This window comes from Coregonus clupeaformis, chromosome 13 (assembly GCF_020615455.1).
Source record: "Coregonus clupeaformis isolate EN_2021a chromosome 13, ASM2061545v1, whole genome shotgun sequence".
Lineage (NCBI taxonomy): Eukaryota > Metazoa > Chordata > Actinopteri > Salmoniformes > Salmonidae > Coregonus > Coregonus clupeaformis.
This window is the reverse complement of record NC_059204.1, coordinates 41,768,970-41,794,402: the sequence shown is the minus strand read 5'-3', so window position 1 is coordinate 41,794,402 and position 25,433 is coordinate 41,768,970. Positions and strand designations below refer to the sequence as shown.

The 25,433-nt window shown below is 41.2% G+C and overlaps 2 protein-coding genes across 2 annotated transcripts; one reads left to right on the top strand and one right to left on the bottom strand.

Annotated features, from left to right (window-relative positions):
- LOC121579492 (peroxiredoxin-5, mitochondrial) lies at window positions 1-6,323 on the top strand. The gene is made up of 6 exons (XM_041894099.1): window positions 1-225; window positions 2,698-2,832; window positions 2,976-3,107; window positions 5,641-5,679; window positions 5,763-5,827; window positions 5,990-6,323. The coding sequence occupies exons 1-6, from the start codon at window positions 133-135 to the stop codon at window positions 6,096-6,098; spliced, it is 573 nt and encodes a 190-aa protein (XP_041750033.1). The 5' UTR covers window positions 1-132; the 3' UTR covers window positions 6,099-6,323.
- Window positions 6,324-6,565: 242 nt separating this feature from the next.
- Window positions 6,566-20,108, bottom strand: LOC121579491 (nuclear RNA export factor 1). Its single transcript, XM_041894098.2, has 21 exons — window positions 19,873-20,108; window positions 18,989-19,220; window positions 18,738-18,885; window positions 18,555-18,638; window positions 18,304-18,408; window positions 16,151-16,231; window positions 14,572-14,641; window positions 14,365-14,453; window positions 14,175-14,282; window positions 13,847-13,956; window positions 10,816-10,852; window positions 10,580-10,651; window positions 10,411-10,466; window positions 10,029-10,136; window positions 9,852-9,910; window positions 9,512-9,627; window positions 9,372-9,414; window positions 9,179-9,251; window positions 8,123-8,305; window positions 6,892-6,952; window positions 6,566-6,737 (listed from the first exon to the last, which is right to left on the bottom strand). The coding sequence occupies exons 1-21, from the start codon at window positions 19,904-19,906 to the stop codon at window positions 6,699-6,701; spliced, it is 1,908 nt and encodes a 635-aa protein (XP_041750032.1). The 5' UTR covers window positions 19,907-20,108; the 3' UTR covers window positions 6,566-6,698.
- Window positions 20,109-25,433: the final 5,325 nt, after the last annotated feature.

The window sequence follows — 25,433 nt, the reverse complement described above, 5'->3', positions numbered from 1 at the left end:
TCATTGTTCTATCTGTGGTAACATTTGTAAGCCAACTTCCGTGACAGCCACACTGAACTTGCTGCAGCCAGCCAGTCTGTTCTCTGCTACCACTCGAACAGGCGTTAAAGGGGCTCGTCTCAACATAGGCCAATGATTTCCAGCTCAGCGATTCTCAAAGGGACCCGTGCCGTCCAGCGCATCAGACCGCTACACACCACACTCATTGCCAACATGCCTATCAAGGTAAGAAATGCCGTCAGAAAAATGTTTGATCGAAAAATAACGCTCCTTCTTGACCTTGACTGCAGACTCTTTATTTAGAGGTTTTTTAACACGTGATTCTTTTATTTATTGTCGTTGTTGTCCATGATGCATACAACCGCCATGCTCAAGCCACATTATCTAACGTTACTCAATGGCCATATTGCACTGATGATGGGTAAAGCATGATCGACTGGTGCATTCAATCAGTGAGCACGGTTATATGCACACACAAACGAACTATAATCTGACTAAAACGTTTACATGCTTTGCAAGAATAACGATTTCCCTAATAATCCTGTTTACATGACACATCTGAAATCAGGCTAACATTACCTGATGGGACTTTTAATACATGCAGAAAATCGCCAATCAAAATAAACGTTCTACTACACAGTGACCATGTTATTTTGCGTTGTTCGGACACATAGTTTTCACATACACACTTTATAAATGCATATACTTTACGAACTCACTTCACTTGAGCATAATGCCCACCAGATGCATGTGTTTTGTTTTTTCAGATGTCTAGTCCGCATTTAACCGTACTTGACGCACATGTATTTCGCTTTTCAACTAGCTAGCAAAGAGGAAGAGAGCGGTCCAACTCAGTGTTGCCAACTCCTCAGTAAGGAAAGTAGCTATTGGCTGTCCTAAAAGTAGCTAAATGACGTCATCTAATTTGCATAATTGGCCATGTGCATGTAATTATGATGGATGCTGTAGGAGAGAGGAATAACTCTTGGGAGAGACAAAAAGTGAGTAAAAAACACCCTACATTTACATCCCGCCCTGAATGTAAGCCAGGGCGGGATCAGCCAGCGGCGGCTTCCCGCATGCGCGATTCATTTGCAGTCTCGACGTGGAGGGGTGAACATCTCCTGCTCTGACCGCAGCTGGGAGGGACTGCTGCTCGTGCGAGGACTGGGACGCCTGTGAGTGCTTTGGGACTGGGGTGGGGCCCGCGGCAGCACCCGCTGCTCGTTGAGAAGAGTAAGAACGATACGTGCTTTCACGTCAGAGTCTCCAATAACACCAGAAAAAGTCGCTAGATTTGTCGCTAGTCGCTTTTAAAAAAACGTGTCACTAGAGGGGTCTGAAAACTCGCTAAATATAGGGACAAAGTCGCTAAGTTGGCAACACTGGTCCAACTCGGCGGAAAATCTATCTCCCTCCAGCAGGTGGCGTTTTTCGTTTCGCCCACCAAGCAGGGAGGTTTGTATGGAGGTCAATGAGTGTCAAATTTGGTTAAAAACAAAACATGTATAGCTTATTTGCTACATGAGGTTTATTTGATCGAATAGAAGTTTAATACTTAAGTTAAAAGTGTACTGATATAAGTAGGACACGTGACATCCTGGCAACTTTGAGAAATAACACTATATAGGAGTTGCCTCGAGATGGCTATGCATATTCATGGCATGAAGTTAGTAGCATAGCATCTCTCTCCATTGAATACAGGTGGTTGACATCAACATCCCTCATCGAATATTTAAAAAAGGATTACAGTAATGAGATGTATCCACCAATCCAAACAAAGGATAGGCGGGAGCTATACAGCCTGCCATGCAGCTTTGTGGACAACAACTCCCATTGTTAGGGCAGAGAGACATGTATCTTGTCAGTATATCCATAATCTTTGAAGCTAGCAAGTTGGAGTTTGTGTACTTCCATTTGTACCATTGCACGGTGAAGCAACGCACAAGCTGAAAATATTGAACACAAGCGGTACACAGAACGAGGCTTGATGCCTCATGCCCAATGTCCACCAGATGCATATGCGTTTTGTTTTGCCGGATGTCTAGCCTGCCGGAACCCAAAGACTTTGATGCATCATGTCCATCGGATGCATCAAACTCGGCGTTCCGGCGGAAGTAATTCACTGTCAATGGAGCAGTCCGCAACGCTACGCTGGGGGTGCTGCACTAGGCTGCGGTGCGTTCTGTATACCGCATGCGTTCCGTATTTTCAACTCGTGCGTTGCTTTATCGTGCCGGGGTACAAACGGAAGTACACATACTCCATCTAGCTAGCTTTTAGCTAGTTGAAAAGCGAAGCAGATTCGGCAAAACAAAATGCCTTAGATTTCTCTACATGCCATTTTTATTTGTGGTAATATAGCTCAGTCAGCGGTAGACATACCAACACTGCGCATGACTGAGCCAGCTGCTGTCAGTGAGTGCCCCAGAAAGGACTCTGCTTTTGGCTCTATACATTCAGCAAAGTCACGATGCTGCAGTAGTAACTTTTCAAGGCCGTTGTGGTGGCAAAATGTCCAATACATTATTCAAATGCTGCTGTACAGAGTCAAGTTCCAAATTCGATATCTGTGACTAATTGAAGGGGGTTGCATTTTATGTGTAACAGAATATGATTTTCAGCTTTCATGTTTTTCCATATCATTTGATTGACCTTCAACAGTGTTTGATTGAATGAATGCTTCACACTCACTAGGTTGGAGAAAAACTTCCGGCAGTGGAGGTTCATGAGAATGAGCCAGGCAATAAGGTGTCTATGGACCAGCTCTTCAAGGGGAAGAAGGGAGTTCTCTTTGCTGTGCCAGGGGCTTTCACTCCTGGGTGCTCCAAGGTAACCTCCATTCAGATCATCCTCATTTCAATGAATTTACATGTGTGTGCATTCCTCTTTTTTTATCAAAGTTTGTTCACCATGTACATCCATCATCTGAAATCACTGTTTCACTCCCCAGTCCTCTTGCTCTTATCCCTCAGACTCACCTTCCAGGGTTTGTGGAGCAGGCAGCAGAGCTGAAGAGCAAGGGTGTGCAGGAGGTCGCCTGCATCTCCATTAACGACGCATTCGTTATGGCTGCCTGGGGAAAGGAGCATGGAGCAGACGGCAAGGTGCAGAATGCTGTTTGAAATTAACAAGCTGATACCTTGACCTTCAGCCTTCTGAATAGTCTTGTCGTGACGTGACTTTCATTAATATGACTGTTATTTATCAAATCAACTAACTATTTTTAATTGTTACTCAATTTAAAATAATAATGTAACAACTCATTAGCATTTGGGGCACCACAGAAGAAGTTGTTCATAGAGTTACCATCTCCCGAATTAAACTCTAAAAGGTCTTTACCTATCAATATGTATAAAACAGTCAACGTATCAATCATTACCGCTTATCAGTCGTCATTCTGAATGGTCGCAGAATTCTTGGATCCGCAAGAACCCCAGCTTTACTTATGATTCAGCACTACAAAAATTGGCGTAATTACTTATTTACTAGCTAACTAAATAATAACACAGAATACATACATACTTAATACATGAGAAAGTCCCTAGCGGACTAACAACAGCATGACTGCTTGGTTATTAAAAGAGGGAGGGGTAGATAGGGAGAGACAAAGAGAGTCAAACTTATCGTTGATACATTTGGAAGCTACCCTCAAAGTAATCATAATACTTTGCTCACGAACCACCGCCCGTTTGGGTAAGAAGGCATAAATGTATTTATGTGTAGATGTCTTTGTTCGTCGTCTCTCTGTTGAAACCAATCAATCCTTCTATGGGAAGGGGTAGGTTTTATTGTCCCGTTTCAGTGTAAGGCTCTGCTTTTCCTGGCTTGGAGTGTTAAAATAGAACAGATACTCAGATGCATTCTAATGATTGTCTGAGATGGGATTTTCTTCTTCCCACCTTGTGTGGTTAGTGAAAGTTCAAGATCACTTTACACGGACAGCTGCATTCTGGCAATGTTCTGGTCTAGTGAGTTTATCTTCTTCTCCTCGTGTTGAGATTCAAAGGTCTAACCATTTCAAACGTGTGGACTACCGTCTCACGTCTGTCTGGTCTAACCATTTTCAGCCGTGTAGCCACAGCTCCACGCTTTCTGGTCTAATGTAAATTTCGTTACCAAGGCTGTTTATGCACTCTGATAGAAGGGGCTTTCCGACTTGCTGACACGGTCTCTGAGCTCACTCGGGCGTGGCTACTGACTGTGCATAGCTTATATGAAAACCTATGATCTCGTTAGAAAACTAAAATCTCATTCCTATCTTAACAAAAATACTGTCGTAATTATCCATATTATATACACAACATATTGGATGTAAACTTGACAGATAGTGTGTATACTTTCCAAATTACAGTATTTTCGTTATAACATTTTTAATGACATCACAAAATAATAAACAATATGACATGATTGGACTTTAGATCCCCACTGACCATTCCAAACATTTGGCTGTTAGGAATATTGTTCCAGTGTTTACTTTTGGGCGTAAAAGTCTTCCTACATTCCTTTCCCCATACTAGGGGGCCTGAGAGATTCACCTCCTCTCTAATTTATGGCAGAGTGTTAAGGTGTCAAGACCGGCACAGCCCCCACTCCCCTCTTCTGTGGGTAAGAGGGTCTGGTTGTTGTCAGACATTTGCCAAGCTGATCTGAGGCCTTTGATTCTCACCCAGGAGAGTCATGACAGTCTGTTCATGTAGTCTACATAGTGCATTCTTCAGTCCTGGGCTGAATATCTCCCTTCCGTTATTCTGATCTCCAGCACTTGACTTGGTACAGGAAAGCTTAGTCATCTGGTTGCAGGTCTTTGTCTTATGTAATCAATCTGGAGCAATCTGCAGTTGCTACATAAATTTTTAGTCTTTTAAATGAATGATACATACCCAGTGATTATTGAAGACTAACTTAAATGCCTCATGAGTTTATTTCTACGGTCCTATTCGATTAGAACCCCAAATGTAACCTTGTTTTACTCCATTGTTGATAAATAATGTAATTGTAAACAAACTATAGGCTACAAACATGGTTAAAACTATAATTTTGATCTCATAGATGGCCTTGCATCCATAGCTCTGTCTAGGAATTTGAGTGGTTACATTTCTCAAGCCCCATCCCTCAGCAGTTTACCAAAAACAGTGGCGGGGTGTACCACTTTGTTTTAATTGCAGATTACCTCTAACATTAATTGGAAATATTTTCTTTCCCAAACAGAGACGTTATTACAACAAGACCATAACTGGTTGAATTTTATAGAGATCTTTCAGTCTAGACCTGTCTAATAGTTGTGGCATTGAGTCCCTGTCACTTACAGGCCCTGTTCTTGATCATGTTGCATCTCAGAGAGTGTTAGGCCGGGAATCAATCCGATCGCGCTTGTAGACAATGCAGCTTTTAAAGGCAATGTTACCATGTTTGCGGAGATCGCGTTCAAGGGAAACACTGCAGACGTTGGCTCAATTGGAAATTACCTTTAATTAAATGTCATGAATGCTACAGCTTGGTTTCGGTTTGAATCCCGGCCCTAATCTGCGCATGCAAGTATTAAATGAATATACTGTTTGTAGTTTAATCATACATATCGCTACAGTGTACACAGAATTTATACTTGCGTGTGTACTGTCTACGGCCCGTCTTTTGCAGGTGCGAATGCTGGCTGATCCTACTGGAGCATTCACTAAGGTCAGATACGTCTTCAAAGCCTTGATTTTATTAGTTTACACGTTATGTACATTGTGTGAATCTAACCTCCATTTTATTTACAGGCAGTGGACCTGTTGCTAGACAACGATCAGATTGTTGCTGTGCTTGGAAACAAGCGCTCCCAGAGGTGAGGTCTTATTTTCTCCTACATCAGTGTTGAACTTGCTGCAGTAGCCTGGGTCACACTTAACATGTTTCTGTTTAGTCTCACTCATCTCAACATTTGGATTTCACACTGCAAAAAGCATAATCAACCCCAATAAATTGTCACATTCCTTATGTCTCTTAGGTACGCTATGGTGGTGGAAGATGGCATTGTGAAGAATATCAATGTGGAGCCTGACGGTACTGGTCTCACCTGCAGCCTGGCCTCCAACATGCTCTCTGAGCTGGTGTAGTTCTGTTGGGACTAGCTCACTCCAACCACAGACAGCAGAAGTCTAACCTTAAGTTACAATGCACTGTCATACTAGTTTACCTGACCCTTCTTGTCACATGCCTGTGCAACTATGATCTCAAGAAGTGGAAGGAAATAGATGTGGTTTAATGTACAGCAATTGTTTGGTTCATAAACTGCAGTCCAAAACTGTGATTAAAGCAATTCTATAGATGTGCTCAGCAAAGACATTTCCTTGTGTTTTTTCCACCGGCTTGGGGACTTTCTGGATGATGGCAGAACAGTCCCACTTGATGTTACTGGCTGCTCAGGGAGATTGAGTTTTGCTATTAAAGTGAAGGTATAAAATTAACTCATCATCCCACAGGTTTTGATATGCTTTAAGTAAAAGGCATGGCAGTTAATTTGAATCCTTGTAAGGTTATCGAATGGTTTGTGCAATCAGCAATAAGGCAAAATGACTACAAGCAGACTTGAATACGTTTAATTATAAGAATTACACAGATGAAGGATATCCTTGTTATATTGTAATCATGGAGGGGAATTATATAAGGAAATAACAATAGTGACAATAATTAAAAAGTTCCACAATCATTCCTATTCACTTTATGAAAGCGACATCTGGGATCTTCCCATGAGCCTGAGGAGAAACAGAACAGAAGTTTAGTATCTGAAGCCTAGAAGGGTACATAACAGCCAGTCAAACTAAAGCAACACACATTGCTCCCTTAGATATACTAGGATGAAAATGTGGATCTATGAATATTTATAGAGTAATATGAGGACTCATTTACCTTGAGGTCTGTGTAGACCTGCCCTGCTCGGTTGAAATCCCACTCATTGTCCTGCAGGCATCTGAAATACATTGATCAAGTAAGTTAAAACCCCCCCCAAAAAAACAAATTAAACTGCAGTACTTCTCTTCCCCCACCCCCCCCCCTCCAAAAAAAGCCTACGTACATTAAGATAGGACACAAAAAAAAATGTAGATGCCCGTTTTGGCCTCTAAAATGTGTTTATGATCAAGTTCGATCCCCACAGTGAATTATTACGTTCACTACCAATCGAGATATTTAACTAAATAGTGATTCGGACTACTACATTTGTCGTCACACAGGACCACGTGCTGACACAGAAAAATCACGGGCCGGCAGACTACGAGTAGGCTCCAGTTTACTCAGGCAGGATGAAAACGACTACATCGACCCTTTGCTAGGTACAGCCACTTTCACCACGATCCTTAGTTCTTTTTTGGTACCATTCAGCAACATGGCGCACCATCAGGAGTTTTCCATAGGAATACGTGGATGATGTCAGCGCAATCATTATCTACTGCTTTTAATGTCTGTCCACTCCCCGGAGCTGAAGATCCGAATCACATTCTGCGCATGTTTGTTTAGATCTACGTTACACACACATTGTGGTCACCCTTCACATTTCTCACTGTCAATTGTGAATGGTGCATATTACAGGTGAAATGTCCATCTGCATACCAACCATTTGATCTCAATCTGTTTCATGGGGATATGCTTTAGATCTTCTTGAGTTAAACAGTGTTGTTTCGAAGTAACCTAATGTTTTGAATTATGTACAGTGAGTGAATTTTAGAGCAGATGGTGTTCAACTGTAGCATAGCCTACCTGGGTTTAGTTTAATCAATGTACATATTTTGCATAGTGACACACTTGAGTTTTGGCCACATGATTACAAAAATAGGCCATTCGATCATCCTAAAATCCCATGAGTTTTTGAAATTTTTATTATATACACACGGTTCTGTTATGTAGAATACTATCATTGTGATCTTGCAGACATTGATGCAGCTTTGATCTAACTTTATTAAACAAGCACCATTCACCAGAGTAGCCTGTTCTCTATGAGTAGAGCACAGACTGTATGTAAAGTAGAGAATCCTGCACATGCGCAGAAGCTTCGGGACCTTTAGCTGTCGGGAAGAGGGTCCGGAAAAGTCGGATTCGCAGCCACTCCATAAAATCTAATGCAAGGTAACTGTTTGCCACTCACTTCTGGGACCATTCCAGGTTCATGCCGGACTTGAGAGAGAAGGCAGAGAGCATCTCTTGCTGGGGGGCTGAGAGGGTGGGGACGGGGCTGCTGGATGGGGTGGGGGCGGGTGCAACAAAGGCCCGCCGGATCTCCTCTGTCGTAGCATTGCGGACAAAAAGCTCGTCGTTAACTATGCAAAGACTGTTGAAACAAGACGAACACAAGAAAAGACGACATTGCACATTTCCGATAGTATAAAAAAAGATTACTTAGTTACAGTCAAGACAAACATCTAGCAGAGTTTTGTCAATACACTACATGACCAAAAGTATTTGGACACCTGCTCGTCAAACATTTCATTCCAAAATCACAGGCATTAATATGGAGTTGGTTCCCCCTTTGTTGCTATAACACCCTCCACTCTTCTGGGAAGGCTTTCCACTAGATGTTGGAACATTGCTGCGGGGACTTGCTTCCATTCAGCCACCATTAGTGAGGTTGGGCACTGATGTTGGGTGATTAGGCCTGGCTCGCAGTCGGCGTTCCAATTAATCCCAAAACTGTTCGATGGGATTAAGGTCAGGGCTCTGTGCAGGCCAGTCAAGTTCTTCCACACCGATCTCAACAAACCATTTCTGTATGGAACTCACTTTGTGCACAGGGGCATTGTCATGCTGAAACAGGGAAGAGCCTTCCCCAAACTGTTGCCACAAAGTTGGAAGCACAGAATAGTCTAGAATGTAATTGTATGCTGTAGCGTTAAGACTTCCCTTTACTGGAACTAAGGGGCCTAGCCCAAACCATGAAAAACAACCCCAGACCATTATTCCTCCTCCACCAAACTTTACAGTTGGGACTATGCGTTCGGGTCCAGTTCTGTGAGCTTGTGTGGCCTACCACTTCGCGGCTGAGCCGTTGTTTCTCCTAGACGTTTCCACTTCACAATAACAGCACTTACAGTTGAAAAAGATTTGAAGGGGTGTCCACATACTTTTGTCCTCATACTTTTGTTTATATAGTATATTGGAGGAACTATCGCTATGCTTGTGGTCTGGTACAAATGTCAAGGCCTACCTTGTCCCTCCAGCCGGCACTGTGATGAACACCCGAGAGAAAGCTCTGACAGAGTCTCGGGATTTACCTTCAACTGGGGTGAAAAAAAATACATGGTTAATGACTTTTTTGCTAATGAAAATGTATGTGGGAAACATCAGAAAACAGTATACTTTTGCACTATAATACATTTGAAAAGTTCAAAAAAACATACCTTCTTTGAACACTCCAGTGACTGTGAATGACAGTAACGTGTTCTGTAAAAGTAGAGAGAGAGAGAGATTGAAGCTATGAAATCAAGGATGGTCATGGGCTTTGCATGTGAGTTGATGGTTAGAAGTGAATTCTACTCACGGTGAAGGTGTTGACGTCCACATTTAGAGATGCAGTGTCATGGTGCGTTTTAGGCAGTTCGTTCAGGAAAGCCACCACATTCAGACGGGTGTGCTTCAGTAAGCGGAATCGTGTGGCTGAAAGAACGGGGCAAGAGGATTTATTTAAGAACAAAGATGTTATGCTCTCAATGTAGTCTTCTTTTACTTTTTGTGTACATGAGTGAACACTCATGGTAACTTTCACAACCAAGAGGTTTACTTTATTCAGAGACTAAATTCGCACTAAGAGATGACATAATGACATCAACCATCACTTCTCAAAACTTTGAACTAGAGAATCAGAAGAGAGCGAGACTCACTGGGATCTTTGAGCTTTTTTAGGTTGCGAGTGTCTTTATGGTAATCTCCAAGACTGCACCTAGAGACAGTGACTGACTATGTTAGAAACAGGTGACAAATAGGTGATGCTGAGTGACTGTTTATAATACACTGTTTATGCATGCTGCTGGAGACATTAACGACTAGCCGAGGGGTACCTGGAGGGGTTCTGCATGGTGATGGCCATGCTCAAGGAGAAGGTTGCTCCATCATGGTAGGCATCTAACAAAGGTTGTCTGTCCCCGGAGTCATACACACTGTAGTATCTAAAAGATAAGTTACATTAGAAGAAACATACAACTTACACTTCCAATCAGTACAGATAGATATTCTACCTATTGCAGATCAATGAGTCTTATTTTAAAGAATAAACCAAATGACATCAAATCATGCTGCCCTTTTCTTATAACCATAAGTGTGTGTTGTAGTGAGTCAGTGTTTTGGGTTCAGGCTTAGTGTGTAGTGTACAGTAGTAATCTGTATCTGTGGATTCAATCGTCTTTCCCTATTACACATATAAAGAGCTAAGTGCAAACTCACTGTTGTAGGAAGGCAAGGATGGGAGTCTTGATCTCTTCTGAGCAGAAGTAGCTGGGCTGTGACAGCAGAGTCAAAGGGGGAGAATTGTAAAGTAAAGAAAACCCTCCTGTTTTGACAGACGTGGTTACATCACAGCCCCTAATGATAAACAATGGGCTGTATGTATTACCTTGCAGGGCGGAAGGGCAGCAGGAGTCACCTCCACATCAAAAACTATAGGAGGGGGGAGATCCTGACCATCCTAGTGAGAGGCAGAGAGTTCAAGGAGAGAAAACAAAAACAACTAAAAGGACTATTGACGAGTTGTAAATCCTTCACAAATACAATTATAATAATATCCAAATGAGTAATAAATAAATAAAGACACTTGTGGAAAAGGAGGAAGGAAGAATTTAGAATCCTTACCAGTTTGAGAAGCCGGGGGAACCTTTCTCTCACCGTGCTGTCCGACATTCACAAAAACACAGAAGATACAGGAGACGGGAGTTAGTGCTGCTGACCAAATATAAAGACTCGGAGTCATCCCCCTCAATACTATTTAGCCACACACACGTATGCTCATGCACCCACAGCCTCATCCATGGATAATAATCTCTAATAGCTGCCCAAATGTTGATATAATCCCTGTCCAGACAATTAACTGAAATGAGGGGAGGAACTTGGCCAAAGACCAACAGACTTGATTCGTCATTATCGGGGTGGTTTGAACTTCAAACTTGATTGTTCAGGATAGACCACACCCATGCCTGATCTTGAAATAATCAGCTCTGCATATCAGTGAGAGGTACTTAATGCTACACGTCCTCATGTACTAATATGAACAGTGATACAGATAATACAGATAAATCTATGTAAAATAAATCTACGACGACAGTCCCAATTTCGCCACCCACCCCGGCACCCTTTCCTGTGGCAATGTACTCACCCCTTTGTGATACTCACCGTCCCCCCTACACGCCGAAACACACTGACACACGTTGTCTTGGAAGGGGTGGTAGGGGTAGGGTAGGGGTGTGAACGTTGGTTGTGAGCGCTCATACCAACAAGAGAAAAATCAGTGCTTTTCACACGCATAGGGGAGTGGACTGGTGATTCAGACGTGTTATGTGGCCTATGTGATTGGTAGATTCTACAATGGTGGTATTGTGGTAAAACTAAAATGTTGTACATTTGAGCAGTCCGATACACACGTCATAGAACCAAGAGAGTGAAATGGAATCTAAAGACTGCAGGGATGAGATGCAGAGGTGATGATACACTGCTGAATTACATGAAGCACAGGTATGAGGGGTTAATCCATTACATTAAGGCTGGTTAAAGTTACACCATGTCGTTTCATGTAGAAAACTACACTCGCCATCAGTGTATTTCACCAAAGCCATATATAGCACAGAGAGGGACTTAAGGTAACACAGAACAAGAGAGACTCGCCGTACCAAACCCCAACAGAAAAGGGGAGTTCACGAACAGCTTTGATAGATGTATATAGAACAGAGAGGGATGGAGGGACACGCTAGATTTGCTTTGATAGAAGATGCAATGTCACTAGGAGTAGAACACATGTTAGTTGAGGAGACCATGTATCCCCTTCAGATGAAGAAAATACACAAATAGAAATGAAAAGACAAACAGAAAGAGTGATAGAGAGCATGGATGTTGGGCCCTGAGCGCCACTACAGAGCACCATTGGAAGAAGCGCTTTGTTGCTAGTATTGATTGACGCAAGAATGCTACTGCATCTGACACAACATATTTTGTACCTGAAGAAATTATAAATTACATTTTGGACCCCACTTCAACTTTAACATTCTGGGGGTGGTTAAACAAATAAGGCATTCAAGCAAAAGTGTTTTTCTTTGATCTTTTTAGGGAAACATGTTAAGAGCGATATCTGAGGACTTGATCAGTGAACATTGAGGTGACTGCATGTCTTTATGCCCACAGAATAAACTTTAAGAGTCATATCCTTAAAAGGAAATCAACTTCATATATTGAAATCCCACTAATCTCTCAATAAATGTATCTTTGTGTCCCTCATTTTCAAAGCCACTCCTCCTCTCTGGCTGTTACATTCTGAGGATGTGTCCACCAACTTGTAACATAAACAAGCCTTGAAGTAAAGGCATGTTAGATTTAAGGGAATTATGATAAAGCTTGTATTTGGCAACTGCTTGGCTTTTTGGAAACCTCTCTCCCTCTCCAACCCCAGGCCTGTAGAGCAAATCTTCATCTTTGTGTTCTTCTTCACTTCAATGTCTTCTTCGTTCAGCATATACTGTATGTATGTACGTGCGTGCGTACGATGTGGCCAGATGCACGGCTGTGCCTGTCTTAGGTTGTCCCGGTATCAAAGGTGGGATCTTACCCGTCATTGGCTAACCAGCCCTCTTCACTGGCCACATTTCAGGACCCGTTATAGGGGAGGATGGAAGGAGGTACCATCAGCCCAATCAGCATGTAGCACAAGCAGATAGTAAATACCATGTTTCCCATATGAATATGTAAGGAATCCTTTTCCACAATGCGCACTAATTAATCCAAGCTCTTCCCAAAGTATGGGTCTCAATGACTACTACGGGTCAAAATGTTGTGGTCAGTATTATCCATGATAAGTGTGTGTATGCTTGAGCGAATACCTCGACATTTAAATTATATGGATTTCCTTTTTTTATGTAAAAATTTAATATAGAGGTGTCTGTAGGGGGCACAGGGCCATCTCCACTGCAGAAAACAGATGGAAGGTAAAGATCAGCTGCAGAGTTTCAGAGAGGTAGAGAGAGACCGACAAAAAGAGCACTCAGACAGTTGAACCTGCATCTAGAACGGGGGAAGGGGTGGAGAATAATTAAAATGATAGATGTAGCCATTATCCTCAACTACACCATGTGTTAGCTGGTTAATGTTGAGTTATATGGCGTGAAGAGGTTAATGGTTTGATCATGTCAAAACTTCGGCACGTATGGACCTTAAATTAAAATCATCATAAAGGTGGCATTACATTTGAATTCTGGTGCTTCCCCACAAGCATTGAGTAGGGTATTTGTAGGATTCCAACATAAAACAAAACATTGTTGTCTAAGAACAGATGATATGAAGTCTTAACTTCTTCACCACATGTTATTGTAGTAAAGTGGGAGGGCTCAGTGAGAGGCTCTCTGATAGGATGGCCGTCACTAAGCCACTCAAGTTCTTTCAAATTTGAGCGGTGCGTTACTATTCAGTAGTACCACACCAAACATGTTATTTATGGATTATATGATTCAGGAAGGACATGTCATTTCCCACAGGACAGGAATTTCCTGAATACATTCAAGTTCCCCCCTGAAATACAGGGAATAGAGAGCTAAAGTACCCCCCACCACCACCACCATCCACCTCACAACACACTGTCAACATCATACTATTACCCACCCACCCATCCTGAGCACAGACTGACCTGATGTAAGAAGCTTGGTCCTTGAAATGGTCGCAAAGGGGATTCTTCTCCAGCCATAGCTCCACCAGCTTAAGACCCTTGATCCTATCCAGCTCCCGCTCTGTCTTTAACTGGAATGGTAGGGACAAGAACATCTAATCAAACAGCCAGTAGCCTAATTGCTCCTCTGAAGAACTTACAGAGAGAAAACTCCTAGTCCCCTAGAGCAGTCAATTTACTAAATTAATGACGTGGATAACTGAAAAGCAATGAGACTTTGTGCAGTCCCAGTAAAGATCAGTGTCTGAGTAACAACCCATTGTACCACAACCAGACCCGGTCTCCTCACCTCGTTATGAGAAAGATTGAGTGTCTTCAGGTTTGGAACCTTGTTGACCAGCTCTGACAGGTCATCCAGCCTAAACAGCTTGTTGTTGCTGATGTTTAGACAAACAAGCTGTGGAAGGAAACGAGAAGGGATCAGTGGAGAGGAAAGCATCCATATTGTATCATTATTCAGCTACAAGGAAGGACCATACCTCTGGAATGTTCTCCTCAATTATCTTAATAACAGCGTGCATGGAGTTCTTTCTGTTCAACGTCACATCAATGTTCTGGGAAACCAGGTCTGTGAAAATCAGGGAAGCGTAGGAGTGTTAGACGGCACTACTAGAATACATGTCATATAATGCAAATGTACAGTGAAAAACGTTTGATGTGACTAACTGCTCTTGCCGTCTACTTACCTGGGTCTATCCGGATGTTGTTCAAGTCCAGGGCTTGTTGAGAGCCATCAAAGCGTTTAGCCATGCATTGCTAATGAGGGAAAGAGGGTTTTAATAGACATTCAGCCATACATCTCTCTATACAGTGAGGGAAAAAAGTATTTGATCCCCTGCTGATTTTGTACGTTTGCCCACTGACAAAGACATGATCAGTCTATAATTTTAATGGTAGGTTTATTTAAACAGTGAGAGACAGATCTTGCAGATCTTCTCCAAGTCATTAAGGTTTCGAGGCTGACGTTTGGCAACTCGAACCTTCAGCTCCCTCCACAGATTTTCTATGGGATTAAGGTCTGGAGACTGGCTAGGCCACTCCAGGACCTTAATGTGCTTCTTCTTGAGCCACTCCTTTGTTACCTTGGCCGTGTGTTTTGGGTCATTGTCATGCTGGAATACCCATCCACGGCCCATTTTCAATGCCCTGCCTGAGGGAAGGAGGTTCTCACCCAATATTTGACGGTACATGGCCCCGTCCATCGTCCCTTTGATGCGATGAAGTTGTCCTGTCCCCTTAGCAGAAAAACACCCCCAAAGCATAATGTTTCCACCTCCATGTTTGACGGTGGGGATGGTGTTCTTGGGGTCATAGGCAGCATTCCTCCTCCTCCAAACACGGCGAGTTGAGTTGATGCCAAAGAGCTCCATTTTGGTCTCATCTGACCACAACACTTTCACCCAGTTCTCCTCTGAATCATTCAGATGTTCATTGGCAAACTTCAGACGGGCCTGTATATGTGCTTTCTTGAGCAGGGGGACCTTGCGGGCGCTGCAGGATTTCAGTCCTTCACGGCGTAGTGTGTTACCAATTGTTTTCTTGGTGACTATGGTCCCAGCTGCCTTGAGATCATTGACAAGATTCTCCTGTGTAGTTCTGGGCTGATTCCTCACCATTCTCATGATCATTGCAACTTCACAAGGTGAGATCTTGCATGGAGCCCCAGGCCGAGGGAGATTGACAGGTCTTTTGTGTTTCTTCCATTTGCGAATAATCGCACCAACTGTTGTCACCTTCTCACCAAGCTGCTTGGCGATGGTCTTGTAGCCCATTCCAGCCTTGTGTAGGTCTACAATCTTGTCCCTGACATCCTTGGAGAGCTCTTTGATCTTGGCCATGGTGGAGAGTTTGGAATCTGATTGATGTATTGCTTCTGTGGACAAGTGTCTTTTATACAGGTAACAAACTGAGATTAGGAGCACTCCCATTAAGAGTGTGCTCCTAATCTCAGCTCGTTACCTGTATAAAAGACACCTGGGAGCCAGAAATCTTTCTGATTGAGAGGGGGTGAAATACTTATTTCCCTCATTAAAATGCAAATCAATTTATAACATTTTTGACATGCGTTTTTCTGGATTTTTGTTGTTGTTATTCTGTCTCTCACTGTTCAAATAAACCTACCATTAAAATTATAGACTGATAATTTCTTTGTCAGTGGGCAAACGTTCAAATACATTTTTTTCCCCTGACTGTACATAATAATATACTGTTATTAAAACCATCACTCCATCTCCTATTTGTTAACAGCTGGTCTCCTTGTCTTACCTTTAGGTGCTCCAGATCAGCTGGCTTTAGTTCAGACTGAAGAAAGGAGGGTGGAGGACAGGGATTCATCAGTACAGTCACCTGGAAAAGATGGAGGAGTGAATGGCATGTTTTCTAATGAGTATCCCCAAGGGGAAATGGTTATGTCCTTGAATTCCAATTGGAAGCCCTAATCATTAACCACCGCTTGACCCCTTCTCAAGATCCTATTGATGATCCTTACAGATTTGCCATCCTCAAACCATTAACCCTGGCCCCAGCCTGGTTGCTTAAAGGCTCAATGCAGCTGTTTTTATATCAATATAAAATAATTTCTGGGTAACAATTAAGTCCCGTACTGTAATAATCTCCATTAAAATGGGCAAAAATAGCCTTTGAGCAAAAAACTATTTCTCAAGCAATAATTTTGCTAGGACTGTCTGGGAGTGGTCTGAGTGGGGAAAACTGAAAACTAGACGTTATTGGCAGAGGTTTGGAACTCTTTGTTATTGGTCTTAGAGCCAATTTACCGCATGGTGATGTCACCATGGAAAGCCGAAAACTCCCACCCATGCAAACCTGCTGATTAGAAATAATATAATATGCCATTTAGCAGACGCTTTTATCCAAAGCGACTTACAGTCATGCGTGCATCATTTTTTTTTTGGTGTAAAGAAAGTTATTTGTGGATTGTATTTTCAACTAGCAACTATCTGGAAATAACACTGATGTTGTTTTTATCACACTTTTACAGTGTTAGTTTCATCAGCTGTTGGTGTACAATATGATATAAAACTAGGGCTGTCCCCGACTAAAATAGGAAGTCGTCTGTTCTTTCGACCAATCGATTGTTAAATTTTTTTTTAACTTTTTTCCATATATACACACACCCTGTGTTTTAATAAAATCAACTATATGCATTGAGCTTACGGTTTGATGAAATAAGACAAATACCTCAAGAGGGCGCCAGAGATCTAGATAACCAGAAGAAGAAAAACGTAACCTGACCCAATTATTCTCCTCCCGCTCCTGGTGGCTTTAGCAGATTCTGCATTTATGCTCCTGAAGTTGCCGGTATAGGCTACACGAGGAGTCGGCAACCTTTCTCATGTGGAATGCCAATTCATCTTACCATTTCTACCGATATGCGTGCCAGTTATGGTGTTCAGACAATGACTAAATCGACAAAACTCGTAAATGAAATGAAATAAACCAAAACTTGTTTCTCACAAGTGTAGAATAGGTTGTGCACTCTGCAAACAATGTGTCCACTACAACAATGATAACGGGAAGACTGGAATAATAATATTGAATGCATTAACAGAAATTACCGTAACCAAAGTAACAAACAATGTAGATTAGAAATTATAGGAATTAACGGTAAATGTACTACTGGTGATATATGTAATGGGGAATTGAATACACCAACAATCAAACACAAACAATTCACACAATGAAGTTATAAAACAATGAACGTGCACAAATTGGCAGGAGAGAGCACATTCTGGAGAGAAGTGCATTGTGCATCTGGGCGCAGGGTCAATCCGACATCTGCATTGGCCATGCAGCATTTACAGCGATACGGCCTCAGCAGAAGTCAGGGCCTTCATACAGTGCAGAGCTGTTGTCAAGGAAGTGAGTTTGTGTTTTCTACAGGATGTACCGCCCCCACCTACCATCAACCAATCATGTCAATGCAGAGTTATACAGAGCACTCTGCATTGTTACAACATTTGGGAGGCGCATGGCGATGCGGTACAGAGCTTGATTTGGCCTCTGCATGCCTCTGGGGGCTCCGCAATTGCTTCACACCCTCCGTATGGAGCCTCCGACCACATCTTCAGATCAAGCATAAATTGTCTTTTAGTCTAGGCCTCCGCAATGGATTAGTTCACTGAGATGGGTGCAAATATATGTTACTGCTCGACTAAAACAATCTCGGTTCGACTAACAGCCTAATGACCAAACAATCGACCAGTCTACTAATTGGGGGTCAGCCCTATATTAAACACAGGAAATAGGAATAGAATTGACTGCACTGGGCCTTTAATTTAAAAATTCTGCTGACATAATTCATGTTTTTATGTTTGGTTCCCAGTCTGCCAAAATGTCCCACTTAACACTAATTGATAAAACTGGCAGAGGTCAGTTTTGTGGAAGGAAAAAAATTGTACCTTGTAGCCTTCTTTGTCTGTGATCTTCCGTGATACCTTTAACAAGGCATTCGCAGTGGAGTAATCGTCAATATAGAACTGTGCTCGGTTGCCCTCTACTTGGTACTTTGGAAAACAGAGGTGTAGAAAGAGAATGTCGTTTAGGTTATATTAAAAACAATCAAATTAAACTATTTCAGGGGACAAGGGAATTAATCTATTTCTGGACTAGCTTGACTAACCAAAAGAGCCATTAGGCAGTGGTCACTTACATGTAATGGGGTGAAGGGCATGGGGCAGATATTCCGCAGAGCTGTTATCAGCCAGTCTTTGTCATATTTCTTTCCATAGGGGACCTGTAAGAGTCACAATTTAGCATTGGTTAATTACAATCCAATCGATGACAGCTTAGTAGATCAGTAAAGCCACCTAATTCATTCACAATGTTGACTCACAAACATCTTGAACCACGTCTTGCGGCCATCTCCACCTCCATCCCCTCCTCTGTTATTACCACGACCCCTGTGACCTCCTCCACCACCACCTCTGCAGCCACGGTCAAAGCGGTCGTCACCACGGCGATTCGGCCTTCCATAAGGGTTACTGGCAAGGTAAAAACCATGAGAGGGTTAAAGGATAACTTCCAAGATAAAATCTATAAACATGTTAAATTAAATATTCTCCATAATTTGCATGGCAAACCCACAATCTGTGTTGGGAGGACCCATCTTGGGAATTGCTGTCCGTCATTGCCACGTCTCCATCCTCATCGTCGAATCTCGCTCTGGGTCCCGGGCCGCCACTGCCTTTTTGGCCACCACGATGTCTTGGTCTTGTCCCTGGTCCTCCTGGCCCCTGGTCACTATACATATGGGCCCTGAAAGGGCCCCTGCCTTTGCGGTTGCGAAACGTTTGTCCTCCAACTCTGTCATCGTGATCTGATGGACAAAGTCACCACAAGGAGTTTTTGTTTTTACAGAATAAATACTTCAACAAAGTTACAGCAATTAGCTTGGTAATGGCCCATATTTGTTGTCATCTTCGTTTGTTATCATACATGTTTGGCAGAAGCGCTATCTAATGCACTCTGTTACTACGCAAACACGTTCAGACTTGCAGCCACGTTACGATGTAGTTAGCTAGCTATGAAATTACTCGACGTTGCTGTTGGCTAGCTAACTAGTTACCTAACATTACTTCTGTCACACAAGAGGTGATAATGTTAGCTAGCCAGATAGCTATGCTGTCACCGCGTGTGTATCAGCACGCGCGCCATGGGTCCAGAGTAAAAATGATGTACTACCTAATTTATAAACCACAACTAGCTGGCTAGTGAGCTACAGTATCTAGTTACTGTCTGCGGCTAACCCCTAGCTCGCTAACTTCTTTATGTAGCTAGTTAGCTAACTACTTACTTATCAATTCATATATAGTGTCAACTACTAGTTATCTAATACAGAACACGTTTCATATTATGAAAAAACTTTAGCTGGCAAGGAAGAACATTGTTGTTTACATGTTTGTTAGCTAACGTTAGTTAGCTAAGCCACAACAGCTAGCTAACGCGTTAGCTAACTAACCTAAACGTACCGTTGTAGTAACGTGAATCGTCAGCTGTTGACATAATCAGGAACCGAACACACACTTAACACGAAGGTGTAACTCCAATAATACTGGGTATTGTTACTTATATATGTAGCTAAAGCAAATTCGACGTTATCATCCGTAGCTAGCAAGGACATTCGCTTTGTTCGTAGCATGCGATGTATGGCCCCGCAGTCTGAGCATGTGCATTGGATTCGAACTCGCTTTGCTCACAACACTCTCTGATAATGACGTCATGAACACTTATTTCTCAAACATTTTGAAAAGTTCTCACACATGTTCATGATATGTCTTCAATATATGTATTATGTGTGTGTGTGTGTGTGTCGTCCTCTGATGTTGGATCTCACACTGATCTCAATGTGTGCATTTTTTATTTTTTGTTCCGTAGCAGGCCTACGTGGGCCCGTATTCATAAAGCATTTCAGAGTATGTGTTTGGCTGGCCTAGGATCCGTTTGGCCTTTAGATTATAATGAATGGACAGGGGGTAGCTGATCATAGATCAGCACCCCTACTCTGAGACGCTTTGTTAATACGGGTCATGGTCCCAGATCTGTTAGTGCTCTTGCCAACTCCATTGCTCAGTGTCAAATCATTTTTTTTTGTAGTCAACAGGTGCACATTATGACCAATCGATGGGTTATAGGATACTGTAAGCCAGAGGCTGCTTCTTCAGTGGTGGAAAAAGTACCCAATTGTCATACTTGAGTAAAAGTAAAGATACCTTAATAGGAAATGACTCAAGTAAAAGTGAAAGTCTAAAAGTATTTGGTTTTACATATACTTAAGTATCAAAAGTAAAAGTAAAAGTATAAACCATTTCAAATTCCTTATATTAAGCAAACCAGAATGCACAATTGTTCGTGTTTTTTAAATTTACAATTAGCCAGGGGCACACTCCAACACTCAGAAACAAAGAATTTGTGTTTAGTGAGTCACCAGATCAGAGGCAGTAGAGATGACCAGGGATGTTCTCTTGATAAGTGCGTGAATTGGTCAATTTCTGTCCTGCTAAGCATTCAAAATGTAACGAGTACTTTTGGGTGTCAGGGAATATATACGGAGTAAGAAGTACAACCTTTTCTTTAGGAATGTAGTGATGTAAAAGTTGTCAAAATCTAAATAGTAAAGTACAGATACCCCCAAAAACTACTTAAGTAGTACTTTAAAGTATTTTTACTTAAGTACTTTAAACCACTGGCTTCTTTCAACATGGGTGTGAACTGGGTACAAAGAAAACCCTGTCATATAAACACATTTCAAATCAAAAGCCAGGAAGTTACAGAGCAAGATCACTGTTTTTCAAGCTGGAATAACAATACAGACTACCTTCCTACTGCTAGGACAAAATTAACTAGAACTACTTCACCTTAAAATAACCTCAGATTTGTTATCTATCCTTAACATACAGATGTATACATCAGCTTCATTTTACCTGATTAATAAAGATTGAATGTATTCACATTTTGTGCACAGCATTTATTAAGTTGGGCAATAAAGCTTAAATAACATATAACTTTAATTGCTTGACAGTCATTGCATGTACACAACATTTTTGCAGTAAAGAAAAAATGATAATGCTAATGCACTGTAATGGGACAAACAAAATTATGACTGATTTGAGCTCAGAGTCAATAAAACTGAAAGTAGTAAACAACCAGAGCATTCATCAGTTGTGTCAAATATATTTTTTCGGTACAGAATTTGTATAATTTGACTTAATCATTTCCTGACCAGTTATATACTGATCAAATTCACATTATATTGAAGACTTTTCAAATAACAACCTTTTATTCATACTCAAGTCAAAACATATTCCATTCATTACATTATTGCCCTCATTCACATTTGAATGAACCTCACCAATGAAATTTGACACACACACACACACACGTATATCAGACCATATCTGTGCCACTAGAGATCCTGGTTCGAATCCAGGCTCTGCTGTAGCTGGCCGCAACCGGGAGACCAATGGGCGGCGCACAATGTGGCCCAGGTCGTCCAGGGTAGGGGAGGGAATGGCCGGGCAGGGAGGGTAACTCACACCCAGATCTGTTAGTGCTCTATAGTCATGGTCCCAGATCTGTTAGTGCTCTTGCCAACTCCATTGCTCAGTGTCAAATCATTTTTTTTGTAGTCAACAGGTGCACATTATGACCAATCGATGGGTTATAGGATACTGTAAGCCAGAGGCTGCTTCTTCAGTGGTGGAAAAAGTACCCAATTGTCATACTTGAGTAAAAGTAAAGATACCTTAATAGGAAATGACTCAAGTAAAAGTGAAAGTCTAAAAGTATTTGGTTTTACATATACTTAAGTATCAAAAGTAAAAGTAAAAGTATAAACCATTTCAAATTCCTTATATTAAGCAAACCAGAATGCACAATTGTTCGTGTTTTTTAAATTTACAATTAGCCAGGGGCACACTCCAACACTCAGAAACAAAGAATTTGTGTTTAGTGAGTCACCAGATCAGAGGCAGTAGAGATGACCAGGGATGTTCTCTTGATAAGTGCGTGAATTGGTCAATTTCTGTCCTGCTAAGCATTCAAAATGTAACGAGTACTTTTGGGTGTCAGGGAATATATACGGAGTAAGAAGTACAACCTTTTCTTTAGGAATGTAGTGATGTAAAAGTTGTCAAAATCTAAATAGTAAAGTACAGATACCCCCAAAAACTACTTAAGTAGTACTTTAAAGTATTTTTACTTAAGTACTTTAAACCACTGGCTTCTTTCAACATTGGTGTGAACTGGGTACAAAGAAAACCCTGTCATATAAACACATTTCAAATCAAAAGCCAGGAAGTTACAGAGCAAGATCACTGTTTTTCAAGCTGGAATAACAATACAGACTACCTTCCTACTGCTAGGACAAAATTAACTAGAACTACTTCACCTTAAAATAACCTCAGATTTGTTATCTATCCTTAACATACAGATGTATACATCAGCTTCATTTTACCTGATTAATAAAGATTGAATGTATTCACATTTTGTGCACAGCATTTATTAAGTTGGGCAATAAAGCTTAAATAACATATAACTTTAATTGCTTGACAGTCATTGCATGTACACAACATTTTGCAGTAAAGAAAAAATGATAATGCTAATGCACTGTAATGGGACAAACAAAATTATGACTGATTTGAGCTCAGAGTCAATAAAACTGAAAGTAGTAAACAACCAGAGCATTCATCAGTTGTGTCAAATATATTTTCGGTACAGAATTTGTATAATTTGACTTAATCATTTCCTGACCAGTTATATACTGATCAAATTCACATTATATTGAAGACTTTTCAAATAACAACCTTTTATTCATACTCAAGTCAAAACATATTCCATTCATTACATTATTGCCCTCATTCACATTTGAATGAACCTCACCAATGAAATTTGACACACACACACACACACACGTATATCAGACCATATCTGTGCCACTAGAGATCCTGGTTCGAATCCAGGCTCTGCTGTAGCTGGCCGCAACCGGGAGACCAATGGGGCGGCGCACAATTGGCCCAGCGTCGTCCAGGGTAGGGGAGGGAATGGCCGGCAGGGAGGTAACTCACACCCAGATCTGTTAGTGCTCTATAGTCATGGTCCCAGATCTGTTAGTGCTCTTGCCAACTCCATTGCTCAGTGTCAAATCATATTTTTTTTGTAGTCAACAGGTGCACATTATGACTAATCGATGGGTTATAGGATACTGTAAGCCAGAGGCTGCTTCTTCAGTGGTGGAAAAAGTACCCAATTGTCATACTTGAGTAAAAGTAAAGATACCTTAATAGGAAATGACTCAAGTAAAAGTGAAAGTCTAAAAGTATTTGGTTTTACATATACTTAAGTATCAAAAGTAAAAGTAAAAGTATAAACCATTTCAAATTCCTTATATTAAGCAAACCAGAATGCACAATTGTTCGTGTTTTTTAAATTTACAATTAGCCAGGGGCACACTCCAACACTCAGAAACAAAGAATTTGTGTTTAGTGAGTCACCAGATCAGAGGCAGTAGAGATGACCAGGGATGTTCTCTTGATAAGTGCGTGAATTGGTCAATTTCTGTCCTGCTAAGCATTCAAAATGTAACGAGTACTTTTGGGTGTCAGGGAATATATACGGAGTAAGAAGTCCAACATTTTCTTTAGGAATGTAGTGATGTAAAAGTTGTCAAAATCTAAATAGTAAAGTACAGATACCCCCAAAAACTACTTAAGTAGTACTTTAAAGTATTTTTACTTAAGTACTTTAAACCACTGGCTTCTTTCAACATTGGTGTGAACTGGGTACAAAGAAAACCCTGTCATATAAACACATTTCAAATCAAAAGCCAGGAAGTTACAGAGCAAGATCACTGTTTTTCAAGCTGGAATAACAATACAGACTACCTTCCTACTGCTAGGACAAAATTAACTAGAACTACTTCACCTTAAAATAACCTCAGATTTGTTATCTATCCTTAACATACAGATGTATACATCAGCTTCATTTTACCTGATTAATAAAGATTGAATGTATTCACATTTTGTGCACAGCATTTATTAAGTTGGGCAATAAAGCTTAAATAACATATAACTTTAATTGCTTGACAGTCATTGCATGTACACAACATTTTGCAGTAAAGAAAAATGATAATGCTAATGCACTGTAATGGGACAAACAAAATTATGACTGATTTGAGCTCAGAGTCAATAAAACTGAAAGTAGTAAACAACCAGAGCATTCATCAGTTGTGTCAAATATATTTTTCGGTACAGAATTTGTATAATTTGACTTAATCATTTCCTGACCAGTTATATACTGATCAAATTCACATTATATTGAAGACTTTTCAAATAACAACCTTTTATTCATACTCAAGTCAAAACATATTCCATTCATTACATTATTGCCCTCATTCACATTTGAATGAACCTCACCAATGAAATTTGACACACACACACACACACACGTATATCAGACCATATCTGTGCCACTAGAGATCCTGGTTCGAATCCAGGCTCTGCTGTAGCTGGCCGCAACCGGGAGACCAATGGGGCGGCGCACAATTGGCCCAGCGTCGTCCAGGGTAGGGGAGGGAATGGCCGGCAGGGAGGTAACTCACACCCAGATCTGTTAGTGCTCTAGAGTCATGGTCCCAGATCTGTTAGTGCTCTTGCCAACTCCATTGCTCAGTGTCAAATCATTTTTTTTTGTAGTCAACAGGTGCACATTATGACCAATCGATGGGTTATAGGATACTGTAAGCCAGAGGCTGCTTCTTCAGTGGTGGAAAAAGTACCCAATTGTCATACTTGAGTAAAAGTAAAGATACCTTAATAGGAAATGACTCAAGTAAAAGTGAAAGTCTAAAAGTATTTGGTTTTACATATACTTAAGTATCAAAAGTAAAAGTAAAAGTATAAACCATTTCAAATTCCTTATATTAAGCAAACCAGAATGCACAATTGTTCGTGTTTTTTAAATTTACAATTAGCCAGGGGCACACTCCAACACTCAGAAACAAAGAATTTGTGTTTAGTGAGTCACCAGATCAGAG